This window comes from Gekko japonicus, unplaced genomic scaffold, assembly GCF_001447785.1.
Source record: "Gekko japonicus isolate JY-2015 unplaced genomic scaffold, Gekko_japonicus_V1.1 scaffold721, whole genome shotgun sequence".
Classification (NCBI taxonomy): domain Eukaryota; kingdom Metazoa; phylum Chordata; class Lepidosauria; order Squamata; family Gekkonidae; genus Gekko; species Gekko japonicus.
Window position 1 is genome coordinate 225404 of NW_015169195.1, and position 14528 is coordinate 239931.

General features: G+C 42.9%; 1 protein-coding gene across 1 annotated transcript in view; it reads left to right on the forward strand.

Annotated features, from left to right (window-relative positions):
• Window positions 1–14528, forward strand: part of CDK14 (cyclin-dependent kinase 14) — a 277214-nt gene that overhangs the window by 5274 nt on the left and 257412 nt on the right. The window contains exon 2 of the mRNA XM_015416305.1: window positions 3916–4010. Coding sequence (XP_015271791.1) covers window positions 3916–4010 — 95 coding nt within the window. The remainder of the gene's footprint in view (window positions 1–3915; window positions 4011–14528) is intronic.

The following is a 14528-nucleotide window of genomic DNA, read 5'->3' on the forward strand; positions in this document are numbered from 1 at the left end:
GTTCAGCAGTTCGAGACCCGAGTGCCTCATGACAGAGTGAGCTCCCATCTCTAGTTCCAGCTCCTGACAACCTAGCAGTTCGAAAGCAAGAAATTGCAAGTAGATAAATAGGTACCACTTTGGTGGGAAGGTAACAGCGTTCCATGTGCCTTGGTGTTTAGTCATGCCGGCCACATGACCACGGAAATGTCTTTGGACAGCGCTGGCTCTTCGGCTTTGAAACGGAGATAAGCACCGCAACCCTAGAGTTGGACTCGACTGGCTTTCGAGCAAGGGAACCTTTACCTTTACAACTGGAAAGGCAAAGGTACTTTAATGTGACCAAATGCCATCACATTTGGTCTGCCTCGGCGGGGAGGTGCGGGATATAAATTAAAAAAAAAATATATATATACATATACTGAAACTTCATTGCAGCTGGGGTTAAAGGAAGGGGAAGTCTCTGACACTGGAAGTTGTGATTTTGGCTATAGGACTGATGCTAGATCCTGGATGTGTTTTGCAAGTTCATCCAATCCTTTGATGAATTCATTTATGTTGCTATCACTGTATCCTCTGGCTGTGAATTACATAGGCTGAGAAGTGTGATATATTTGTGTACCGGCATGAAGGTCAAAGAAGAAGGAGACGGCAAAGGATGAGATGGTTAGACAGTGTTATTGAGGCAATGAACATGAAATTAAGCAAACTCCGGAGCACGACGGAAGACAGGAGGGCCTGGCATGATGTGGTCCATGGGGTCGCGAAGAGTCGGACTCGACTGTGTGACTGAACAACAACATGAAGTAGTGGCTAGAGTGTCAGACTGTGATTTGAGATCTGCTGAGTGATGGTTGTGAAGATAAAACTGAGAAGAGGAGAATGAAGTTATAAGCTACATTGGGTTCCCTCTGGTGAGAAAAGTGGGGTATAAATTAGGGATGGGCATGAACTCCCTTTAAGCTGTGGAATCTCATGTGCAAAAGTTCTACTTTGTGAGCTATTGGCATTAAAGTTGTGAGCGAGCCATTTGGCTACTGCATAAATTAGTTTGCTCTGGAGCCATCCTTCCATCCTGAGCTAAGACAAAAATGTGTGAGCCAGAGGCTAAAAAACTGTGAGCTAGCTCACACTAACTCAGCTTAGAGGGAACACTGGTGGGGAGCAATTAACCTGGCAGGGGCTAATCCAGAGGAGAACTGGTTTGCTGTATTCTGTTTAAACAGTTAAAAACAGTCTGCTTAATGTAACAAGGAATGTGCAGCAGGAAGGAAGCAAAGTTATAGTGATGGTATCAGTTGGCAGAAGATGAGTCATTATAAGAGTACTCTTCTTTTATGACAGTTGTATAAAGGCATTGTTGGGATAACTGGTTCTGGGAAACTATATATAATCATAGAAGCCATAAAGATTAGTGAGTTAAAGTCAAGCTTTCAGGTAGTAAGAAAGAGAGACTGAATACTTCCCTTGGTCAGATTTTACATTCTTACATTAAAAGTTATGGTGGTATTCCCCATGATAGCTCCCACATCCTGTCTTCAGGATGCGAGGGTGGGGAAGGCAGAGAGAGGAGGTCCTAAAACTGATAGACAACTTAAAAACTGATAAATCACCAGGCCCAGATGGCATACATCCGAGAGTTCTGAAAGAACTCAAATGTGAACTTGTGGATCTACTGACAAAAATATGTAATCTTTCCTTAAAATCAGCCTCCATTCCTGAGGACTGGAAGGTAGCTAATGTCACTCCCATCTTTTAAAAGGGTTCCAGAGGAGATCCGGGAAATTACAGGCCAGTCAGTCTGACGTCGATACCGGGTAAATTGGTGGAAACCATTATTAAGGAAAGAATTATTATGCACATAGATGAACAAAACCTATTGAGGCAGACTCACCATGGGTTCTGTAAGGAAAGATCTTGTCTCACTAACCTGTTAATGTTCTTTGAGGGGGTGAACAAACATGTGGACAAGGGGGATCCAATAGATATTGTTTACCTTGACTTCCAGAAAGCTTTTGATAAAGTTCCTCATCAAAGGCTCCAAAGTAAGCTCAAAAATCATGGGATATAAGGACAAGTCCGTTTATGGATCAAAAACTGGCTAATTAATAGAAAACAGAGAGTGAGTATAAATGGGCAATTTTCTCAGTGGAGGGTTGTAAGCAGTGGGGTACCGCAGGGATCAGTTCTTGGTCCACTGCTTTTTAACTTGTTCATTAATGATTTGGAGTTGGGAGTAAGCAGTGAAGTGGCTAAATTTGCGGATGATATACGACGTTGTTCAGGGTAATGAAAACCAGTGAGGATTGTGAGGCACTCCAAAGGGATCTGTGAAGGATGGGCGAGTGGGCGTTAACATGGCAAATGGGGCCAAGTGCAAGGTGATGCACATTGGAGCCAAAAATCCTAACTATAAATACACATTGACGGGGTCCGAACTGGCAGAGACTGACCAAGAGAGAGATCTTGGAGTCGTAGTAGATAACTCACTGAAAATGTCGAGACAGTGTGTGACTGCAATAAAAAAGTCCAATGCTATGCTGGGGATTATTAGGAAGGGTATTGTAAACAGATCAGCCAATATCATAATGCCGCTATATAAATCAATGGTGCGACCTCATCTGGAATACTGTGTGCAATTCTGGTCACCACACCTTAAAAAGGATATTATAGCTTTGGAAAAAGTGCAGAAAAGGGCAACTCGAATGATAAAAGGGTTGGAACACTTTCCCTATGAGGAAAGGTTAAAGCGCTTAGGGCTCTTTAGCTTGGAGAAACGACGACTGAGGGGTGACATGATTGAGGTTTATAAGATTATGCATGGGAAAGAGCAGGTAAAGAAAGAGGTACTTTTCTCCCTTTCTCACAATACAAGAACCCGTGGGCACTCCATGAAATTGCTGAGCGGTCGGGTTAGAACGGATAAAAGGAAGTACTTCTTCACCCAAAGAGTGATTAACACTTGGAATTCACTGCCACAGGAAGTGTAACACAGAGCGTTGGACTGGTTGGGCCTTTGGCCTGATCCAACATTGGCGTCTCTTATGTTCTTATGTAAATGACCAGTACACTCATGCAAAGTTACCTCTACCAAGGCAGGCCATCGGCACATCAGGTCTAGTATTGTCTTCTCTGACTAGAAGCTGTTGTTTAGTGTCATGGCTAGAGAAAGATCATTCCCTATCCTTCCTCTTTGAGATCCTTTAACTAAAGTTGTCGGGGATTAAATCTTGGTCCTTCTGCATGCAAAGAATTTTCTGTATGCAAAGAGCCATAGCCCTTCCCATAGCATACCAAAAAAATCAGATCAGAAGTGAAAATCAGATGCATAGCAAAGCACTGCAGCAATCTCTCTCTGTGGCTTCCCTCAGATTTGCTTTCTTTATTGCTGTGGTAAGTTTGGTTTACTTGTCTCAGGTGTACAACTAGATGTGAACTAAACCCTTTTTCTTCTAGGAAAGTACGTCAGTGCTCAAAACTTTACTGTGTTTCCTTTCTTTAAAGAGAAGTGTGTTTCTTGCCAGGTTCTGGTTGCCCTGAGAATGAGTTACCATATTTGTCAATTTGTCATTCTGCCTTGTGTAGGTGTAACTGTCATTTTAAAATCAGTGTAACTCTTGGTACAGCATTTAAAAATTCACATCTGCACAGAAACACTGCAACAAATCCTGATTTCATTCTTCTGTCAGCTAAGCCTTTCTGATGTGTCCCTGATAAAGGAATATGGTTGCAGTAGGCAGTGACCATCTGGAGTGTTGAGTGATTTTTAGATGGATGTCATTAGCCATTGCCCTTGGTAAACGACACCATCAAGCATTAAATATTTGAAGTATAATCTCATTCGTTTTGGTAATAGCATTTGGTCTTTATGGTTGGTTGAATGCAATATTCATAAGCAAATGCTGAACATTTTGCCCTTTTTGTTTTTCTACTTAGCCAACAAGTCCCAAGTTTGGAAAAGCAGACTCTTATGAAAAACTAGAAAAGCTGGGGGAAGGTTCATATGCCACAGTATATAAAGGCAAAAGCAAGTAAGTTCACATGCACAAACTTTTTACTGGGTTGTGAATTGTTAGACCAGGTATTATGTAAGCAGTTCTACTGATTTTTCCTTAATGGAAATAACATGGAGTATGAGTCACTGTGGATCAGAATTTTGTAGCTTAAGATAATGGTTTGGTCTGAAGTCAGTCTGTTTCCATTACAATTCAATTAAACTACCTTGGCTTAAATCTAAGAATTCTGTTTATAGTCTGGACTTGACTAGACTTGACATGTCAGTTCCTATACTTTATTTAAATGGTCCAATAGAAGTACACACTTCTAAATGTGAATTTGGAACACCTAGGTTTTTGATCACGTGGTTACTTTTGGAGTTATTGCATGGTAAATCAGGATGTGTGAAGAGATGCAACACATGAAGATGCCCAATATATAGTAGACAACATTGCCAATGAATTGTTGTTGTAGTTGCCTGCCCAGAGCATAAGATCAGGTGTGATTTAAGACAGTCTGGTGCCAGGTTCTACTACACAACAGGGGGGCAAAAAAGGGGCACTTGAACTGAATCTAATATTAGATGTATTTCCAGGCTGCATATCCTTCAGGGTGAAACTTTGGAAAAATTTGTTACCTGTCTGCAGACACACAACAGCTGTGGAAAATGGCTGTTAAAATAATAAGAGAGAGCCCACTAGGGCTCAGAATGATGCCATGGCAAGATGAAGGGCCTCCTGCCTTCTTCCACAGGTCATTTTACTATACTGATATAGTGTGTGTGGGGGGGAGGTATTTTCCCATTTTTGCTTCTCCATATTCACATGGAGCAGCAAAAAATGGGGAAATAACTCCCCCACCTGTGCACTATTCCTTCCTCTGCATTCCCCCAGTGACGCTCCAAGCCCAAACAGGGTGTCCTTTATTTTTTAACCACCATTCCCTGCAGCTACTGTGTGGTTGCAGGGAACCTGGACCGAGCTCTTCAAAACCCCACACATCTAGTTTGCCCCTAAGTAGTAAGGTAAAAATAAAGGTTCCCTTGCTCGAAAGCCAGTCGAATCTGACTCTAGGGTTGCGGTGCTCATCTCCATTTCAAAGCCGAAGAGCCAGCGCTGTCCGAAGACATTTCGTGGTCATGTGGCCGGCATGACTAAACACCAAGGCTGTTTCCTTCCCACTGTAGTGGTACCTATTTATCTTCTTGCAGTTTATTGCTTTCGAACTTGTAGGTTGGCAGGAGCTGGAACTAGAGATGGGAGCTCACTCTGTCTTGCGGCACACTTGGGTCTCGAACTGCTCTTTTAATACTAAATAAAATGTTGCTGAACTTATGCAAGCTGGCTCATTCTATTGGGTGACTGGTTGTAGACTAAAACTTCATTATTAACTGTTGGTTAGCGTACGGTTTCTGCAGTGGTGTATGATCGATGAACACTAGAAACAAGTACATAGCTTGTAAGCTGAGAAAAAAGAATTTGTGATGAAACCACAGATGCCTTTCCTTCTGTCTGATTTTTAAAATGTGAAGCAATGAAAATGCCCTTCCATCTGCTAGCCAAATGCAGAAAGTAGAATGAATCTGTAATCACTATAGGACTTCTTGTAACTGAGTATATAGTTGCAATGAGAAAGTTTAAGGGATAGAAAAAGGTCTGAAGCTGACTCTTATTGCAAAGGTTTTAGGGTACCTAATGAGAATTGTGGCACAGTTCTGTGGAGCATATAGAAGCAAGGTAGGAGGCTGAAGCCGAATTAGGAGGAAATGAGCTGCTAGCATTAAGAACGTGAAATTTTCACAGATGATCAGTTGAGTGAACTGACAAATAATGTTGGGAGGCAGATTTTGCATAGAGACAAGACTGAAGTAGTGGAAAAGTATGCAAGGCAATGAACAGTGGGTCTAAGTTGTAACTGAGTGCAAGATGCATTTAATTGGCTACTGGGCTGCCGGTTCCAGGACCATATAAGTTTGTGTGCATAAACATGCATAGAACATCCGTCCCCCATGCCACCAAACTTAAAGGACTTATACAGCTAGCTGCCTTGTAGTCTTCAGAGTTCCTCTCATCAGTGGGAGTAGTGTAGCACTGGCAACTGGCTATCAGCATAATTCTGATCACACCATTTATATTTAAGTCTTCCATTCATCCAGTCTTAAAATGTAGGTCTTGTCATTGAGCCTAGAAAAAAGAGGCCATAAAGGAGACAGGTGAGTGACTGGCTCCTTGTGTGTTGCTTTTTCAGGGTTTTAATTTCTGTAGAACTGAATAAAAGTATAGCTTGCATCTATTTGTATTTTCTGCTCTGTCACTTGTACCCAGGTGGGTTCACTCAGTGCAGCCGCCCCCAGCCCACACCTGTGTGCTCACATACCTTTTAGTACCTTCTGTTCAGCTCTCAATTTCTTTTCAGGGCAGATAATTGTTGCCTCTTGAACCACTGAAATACTAAATTCTCCTATGAACTTATACTGCTATGTTGTTGTTGAAGGATCAGCTGCTGTGCTAATAAGCTACAAGAAATTTTTGTGGACTTCAGAGCAAAAAGTATGATGAGCATAAATACTGATGTCATAACACCACAGCAGTAGCCTTCAGTTTGACCAGCAGTGTGTATGGGGGGTGAATTTGTAGTTTAACAGAGTGGTGAAAGAAGGTGTGAGTTTTCCTGTTCTGTATGGCTGATGTCCGGTGGTAACTCAATCAACTGTTGCTAAAAACGGGTGACAAGGCAAGCCTGTCTGCCAACAGTGTCACATAAAAATTACATAAGTCCCATCCTGTTTGTCTGTGACTAATCCTGTGAAACAAATTTGTCAGTGTTTCTGTTTTTTAAATCCTTCTGAGATGGGTTGACAGATGCTGTATTTCATTATTAGACACAGTGAAGTCTCTTATTTTACCAATATACTACCTTTAACTTTTTTGTATACTGGAATGGACAATAGATTATACCTTTGTTACTTTTGGGTGCTGCAGAATAGTTCTACTGTATTTTGAGTCTCCCTTTACAGATGTACAATTAGCAGAATGTTGGAACTGTCTGAGTGTCCTGTCCCCTGCTCATTATGTACCACAGCTAGAGAGGACTGTTCACATGAATGTCACTAGTTCATTATTCACTGTCATGAGTAGGCAAAAGTCTCTTTTTGTCTGTTTGCGTGCATGTGTGTGTGTGTGTGCCCCTGCCCGTACTTGGGCATGGAAGGACGTTCAGAGAAGTAGCAACCCTGGACTTCCTTGGTGGTCTCCCATCCAAATACTTGCCAGGGTCAGCCCTGCTTAGCTTCCAAGTTCCAACAAGAATCAGCTTGCCTGGACTTGATGCCAACAAAGCAAAAGCATTCCCCTTCACTTGGACCTTTGTGCTGGCTCAGCGTCTCCAGGGAACTGGGCTGCTACCCATGCAACAGGCGTCAGCCCATTTCTTACTAGTGAGTTGCAGTGTGAGTAGCCATTCCCAGGGTCTGGGCTTGGGCCAGACATTGCATGGTGCTCCATCTGGCCTGGGAGGTGAGGGAGCCAAGTGCCTGTTCAGTGTGGCCTGCAGTAAGGATCTTGGGGGCTTGGGGCCCTACACAGTGTAGAGTGGAGGTGGCCAGCAGGTGGGTGCTCAGAGGGCTCTCTCTCCTTTTCTTCTTCTCTCCCTGCCTCACTCGCTGCCTGCCTGGCTCTTGCCATGCTGGCTGTGTTGCCCCTTTAATTGTATCCCCGGCCCTTGGGTGTCTCTCTCCAGTGCCCACGTCAGCAAATACCTTTTCTTTCTTTGCCAGTTGGGCACTTGCCGGCTTCAGGGCACCAAAGCCCAGCTACACTTTGCACCAGCTTTGCCACAGCCTGCCGTGCATTGGAGAAGGATCCATTGAGCACCTGTGAGTGCCTTGGCCCACCCGCCTGCTCACCTGTGCCTCCTCGGCAGCATTGGACAGCATCCAACTGGCCACTAAGCCAGCCCCGCCTGGTGCTGTCAGCTGCTGTGTGCATGGTGCTCAGCTGGCCACAACAAAAGAAGCAAGTAAAGCAGTATGTTGCACTTTAGTATGTTGCAATTCCCCGTCCATAGAAGGTACAAAAGTCTTACCTGTATTATCAACAGTCTATCTGATTGTAACAGTCTCTCTGATTTTCCAATTAGCAACTAAAAGCATGTTTAAACTGTTCTACACAATTCTGAAGGAGCTGTGGTGGCTCAAGTGGTTAAGACGCTGAACTGCAGGCTGTGGAAAGTCAGTAGTTCAGCAGTTTGAGACCCGAGTGTGCCACATGACGGAGTGAGCTCCCGTCTCTAGTTCCAGCTCCTGCCAACCTAGCAGTTCGAAAGCAAGAATTTGCAAGTAGATAAATAGGGACCACTTCGGTGGGAAGGTAACAGCGTTCCGCGTGCCTTGGTGTTTAGACATGCCGGCCACATGACCACGGAACCGTCTTCGGACAGCGCTGGCTCTTCGGCTTTGAAACGGAGATGAGCACCACAACCCTAGAGTCGGATTCGAGTGGCTTTCGAGCAAGGGAACCTTTACCTTTACCTTTACACAATTCTGAGACAATCTGTCAGATATGAAGGTCCCAGGTTATGAACTGTTTTAAAAGTTAACACCACCTTAAAAGTTAACACCTTAAATTGAACACAGAAGCTAATAGGCAGTGTAACAGTTTGTAGGTAACATACATAAAGCACTGGACCCTAATCAATAGTCTTGCCTGATGTTCTGGACTATTTGGAACTTTGGTGTTGTCTTCAAGGGTAATCCATGGTGAGTGTGTTACAGTAGTCCTGTTTTGGCATCACTGTGACCAAATAAGATGAACCTAAAGTGAGACTGTTTCCTTACTAAATTTAACTGGATTTCCCCCCCCCCACTTTTTACTGCCTCACACATCAGGTTTTCTAGCAGAAGGGCTGAAGCTAATAAGATTCTTAAGTTCTTAACGGTCTCTTCAAGATAAGGCCGTCTGAGCTGGGTGGTACAACTCCAAGAATTAAGACTTCCCAACAAATGTGATCTTCATCTTTTTAGGATTGAGCTTCAGTGTGTTTTCCCAAGCACTTTGGTTATGGCAATTCACTCTAAAGCTCTGGATGATCTCAGTAATTGGTCTTGCATAATGTTAAATAACATAGGCATAACACTGACCCCTGAAGATTCAGAGTCCATAATTTGGTTACTTAAAAAAACCAACATATTAAGTGCTGTGCCTTTGGTATCAATGCCATGTTCTCAGAGATCAGCAGGTCCCATGTATCAAATATGATAGACATCTAACAAAACTAACAGAGAGGTATTACTCATATCACTTTGGAGGTGGAGATTGGCCACCAACCAGAGCAGTCAAGCTAGTACTATAGCTATAGCCAGAGCTGAAACCAGGCTGAAAAAAAAAAATCAAGAGGAGATAATTTGCCCATACCACCACCATTTCTGAAGTGTTCTTTTTTGGCCCTCCGAAGGGGATTTTTTAAATTACATTTTTCTAAAGACTACAAATCTACAACGAAAATAAGGAAAGGGAACTACAATTAGGGATAAAGAAAAGAATACCCACTACTATCTAAAATCCCAAGAGAGGAGATCCTCAAAAACGCTTAAGTACAAAATCAGTTCTAAACTCGCTAACAATTTTTTTGAACTTAGTCAGGTCTGCTAATACAACTTTTGAATCTTAAAGTAACTGTTAAAAAGAAAAGCCCCAAAGCATCTCGTTACTATCAACCCTTTTCAAAGGCACAATACAGAGTCCTTCAGCCTTCATTTCTTCTTATACTGTCTTCTTTGCAGTTTATAAGGACTTTTAGGAGCCGCTGCCCCCTTCTCTGACAGAGAGCCCCTCCAGAAGACCCCGAGTCCAGCTTGCCACTGGACTTACTGTCCTCTTTATCACCTTTCTCTTGCTCGCCCATCTCGATTTTCAAAAAGTCCCGTGCTTTGGAAACAGAGTCAATCTTTTCCTTTTTATCTTGAAGTTTGAAGGTTACACCCTCTGGATGCAACCACCGGTAACTAATTGTGTTTGTTTGAAGAAAAAGGATTGTATTTCCTTCTCCTTTGTCTTATTCCAATTGGGATGTCTTTAAAGATCCCCGATTGGGATGTCTTTACAGATCCCCGATTTTCAAGGTTGTCCCTGTCGTCGCTCTCAGGATAGTATCCCTCACATGTCTCTTCGAGAAGCTCATTACTATTTCCCCAGGCAGATTTTTTTATATATACGGTATATATGGAATATGACCTATAGGCCACATCCATTTCTCTCATCAAGTACTTCGCCGTCAAATCTGTCACCGGGGCTAATGCTTCACTCAACATTTGTTTCAGATTCTCTCCTTTAGATTCCGGGACACCCTGGAATCGGAGGACCAGGTTTGCCTTCTCCATTTGCAGCTGTAAAAGTTGTTCTTCTGTGGAGACTTTCTTCTTTTCCAATTTTTATACCTTTTTCTTCACCTTTTGGGTAGTGGCGTCAACTTCTTTCACCTTCTCAGCTGTTTGCTCTGTGATTTTAAGAGTCTCATTCACTTGTAATTGCTGGGTGGTGATACATTTGGTCATTGTAGACAACTGTTCCTTGATGTTAGTCATCTGTTCCAGCAGGGGGTGCAGAGATTCTGCTAACATTTTAGCCAGCTCGGTGGTTCCTTCTGGTCTTGGGCTCTCCCCTTTCGGTTTTAAAAGTTTTTCCTTTTCCGTCTTCTTCCCCGCCATCTTTTATCGATGTTTACTGTTTACTTTCGCTGCAGTTTCTAAAGTCTCTGAATGTGCGGTCAAATGCTTATACACGCCTTGGTAAGTTTTTCTCAACAGATTTCAACGCTTTCACTTCCGCTCCCCCCTGTTTTTCCGCTTAAAAGTTCATGCGCATGGGAGGGGCCCCTCCCCCGGCTCACTTCACTTCACGGTCTGTGGGGTGGGGAGCTTTCTTTTTAGATTGTTAAAGACACTTTAATCCGACTCACGTTCATATTGGTCTTCCGACCTCGCTTAGTCTCTGATTCGACCGCTCGAACCCCAGCACTTGTCCCGGTCAGCATCACTAGTTCCATATGGAAACTCGCAGGAGGGACCATCGGGGCAAAGAGACGCCTCAATTCCCCAGCATCGCACTGGCGAAGAGCCGACCTCTCGAAAGCCCCCTGGCTAGAAGCCCTTCACCGGGCCTCTTGGGGGGCAATGAGCCTGCGTACCCCCTCCTTCTAGTTCGTGCGCAGCTCACATCCCCGGGAGGTCTGGGAGATGCGACTGCTCAGTGTGCTGCCATCCACCGGAAGTCTTATTTCTGAAGTGTTCTGATCTTTAAATTAGGCAAGACTTCTCAGTGCAGAATAGCCACCAAACAGATCCAGGACAGACAAAATACTGTATCCTTGCCACCTGACTCAGGAATTTCACAAAGATTTACAACATTCCTCATGACATAATAGCAAAGTTGGACATCAGACAATTTCCAGCCACCAAACAATTTCAGCACAGGAATCTGCTATGAATTCAGTACTTAAGGCAGAAATATGAATAGCTGGAATAAGAGGGGATAACTTGGCGATTTTCATTGAGAGGATGGATCTGCAAAATCTCACCAGACTGAAGTGTTGCATTAAATGATTTTCTTTTCTAATTAAGGCCTTTCCATTATAATGTATTGCACCAGATTTTAAAAATGTGCTCTGTAACCTAATACTCAGGAAACAAAGATTAATTTGTCTAGATATTATTTTTTAAACTCTGATCTGATTACCATCCAAATAGATGCATGGACATGTTTTAATAGATTTGCAACATATTACATTTTTTCACCAATGTTTGTTGTAAGAAAATACGATGAAAGCTACATCTGTGCATTTCACAAGGTACGAGGGGATTTAGAATTGCCTTACTGGAAACTGCTGGAAAAGTCAAAGGCAAATGCACTAAGCTATTTTTAACAGGCTAATTTGTTTTCACCTGCATAAAACCCAATTGAAGAAGTTTTGTTTTATTAAAAATGGCTGTTAAAAATGTTCTTTGTAAAGTGGCAAAGAGTCTTTGGTGAACACTTTTGCTTTTAACATGTCAGGTGAGTGGATAAAAGCAGAAAATTCAGTCCTAAATACATACCCATTTAAACCTTGATACTCTCCCAGTATCACAACCAAATTTAATAGATGAGGAAAGCTACTTCTTAACTTTCCAGAAGGGTTGGAAGACTTGGGGGGGGGGGGAATGTGTGTTGAGCTGAGTACTTAGTAAATAAGTCTGGCTGACTGTTTACATTTCTCTTAAGTTTAATTGTTGTTAACTGTGTTTTTTATTGTGACATTGAATTTTGATTAATCTTTCAGCGCTGTCATTGCTGAATAAGTAGTCTGTATGTGTAGGACCCGTGAGGACACAAAAGGGGATATCTTATTTCCCCATTCCCTCTCTTCTTCTTTTCTCTTTCCTCCCCCCAGCAGAGCCTATAGCCTTTCCACCTTCCTTCCCTCCTTACCCATTTATCTACATCTTTCTCTTCTTTCCTTCTTCAGCTCTTCCTGCCCTTTACTTCTCTCCAAGCCCACCTAAGGGACCGCCTTTCCCTGCGTGTACACCAGCGAACACTAAGATTTGGTTTCCAAAATCGCCTGGTTCTTCCAGGGCCTAAAGAGGCCAGGTTGGTGATAATGACCGCCAGGGCCTTCTCTGTGACGGCCCCTCACTGGTGACAGTTCCGCAGGGCCTGCAAAACAGTCCCACAGGGCCTTTTATACAGCCGCAGGGCTGCCAGGCTTTTAAGTAGGGTGCTGCCTCGATCGCATGGCCCTGGCCCTAGCCCTGACCTGATTACCAGCTGATTACCAACTGTGTCAACAACTGTACCACTATTGGCACCGACAGTACCAACGGCGCCGCCAACTGAGGCTTTATAGTTGGGCGTGAGGCGGTGGACAGTGTTTATTTGACAGCCGATATCAGAAGACTCACCATCTTTTAATATAAGTTGTATGATTTTACATTGATTGATTTGAATTTTATGTATTTATAGTCTATCTTATATTATTATTCCTCTGGTAATGTTATATATTGGCTGGTCGCTTGACCGTACTAATAAACTTGACTTGACATTGATTGATAGTTTTAACAGAATTTTAATGTATTTTTGTATGTGCTGTTAGCTGCCCTGAGCCTGCTGAATGGTGTGGGGGGTGGGGGGCAGCGGGATATAAATGTAATGATAAATAAAGAAATAAAATACATACATTTTTCTGCCCCATACCTGGCAACCTCTGCCCTCACTCACTCTCCTATTTTTTTTCTGTTTCACTTCTGCATTTCAGCTTTTCCTTTTTGCCCCCTCCTACTCTAGCTTTACCTTTCCTCCATCCTACCTCTTTTAGTCTGTCTCTCCCTACCTCTGCTGTGCTGACACTAACTGAGGCTTGGAATCCTCTGCAATGTTGGTTGCAGCTTGCTTAGCAACCCCTAAAAAGGCTGCCAAGATCTTACAGTGTAGTCATGCTTGGTCTCAGTGGGACATTTTTTTTTAGTAGTAGACATTGCTTCTGTGACTTGGGGGCTTTTCTAACCCCGATGTGTTTTTTGTATATCATATCTTTCTCCCAGGATTGTTGAAAGTCCCAGCTGTCTGTCTCTAGCCCCATTCTGTGGATTTTTTTGATTCATGCTCTATGGCTTGCTTCATAAGTAGATCATAATAATAGTTTTAAAAAGAAACATAAATGGTTCTAAAGGAAAAAAATAGGTGGCTCTAAATGCAATGATCACACAGATTTTCAAGTTTCCTGCTTGCTTTGGTAATTTGTATCCTAAACACTCATAAGAGCAGAAATAAACTTGGGATAGCCAGTGTAATGGCTTCCAAGCTAAGCTCACTCTATCAAGATTCCCTTGAAATTACCAACATTCATGCAATTCCATGTGTGTAATATACATAAATATATCCATTGAGTATATGAGTGACTCTTTCAAGACAAGCTTTAAATTCAAATTAGGATAAAATGACACTTAAATGGTCTGTACTGAGATCTTATTGAGCTGAGAATTAGAGAGGGAGACATCTGTTACAATATTCTATTAATGGAAAAATAATAATTTTAAATTCCTGCATGTGGGTGTTATGGTTTTAAAACTGAGCAGGATTGTACTGTAAAGAAAAGTTCAGTTCCTCTTGCTTCCAAATTCAGTAGTTTTTGTTTTTTGGTGTGTGGTGTGTGTTTTTTATGAAGTAAATAAGAACCTTCTGTATTATAGAACTGATAACAGTCTACCTGGTAGTATTAAAAAGAAAAACATTTTACAGTTGGGAAAAATAACTGATGTTACCAGGGGTCGTTTCATAGAAAAAGAGCTAGGGGAACTCATTAGCATAACTCATTAGCATATGCCACACTCCCTGACATCGCCGGAAGTGTGTCATAAGGCCACACACCCCGTCCCCAACGGTCCCGGCCGCCACCGCCGGCCTTGCAGCTCCACTGCCGAGCCCCATGAGGGGCCCGGCGGTGGACCTGCAAGGCCGGCAGGAGTGCAAGGAAGCCCCACAAAGGCCCTCCCTGGCCCCAGGTAGGCAGGGGTGGGGAGA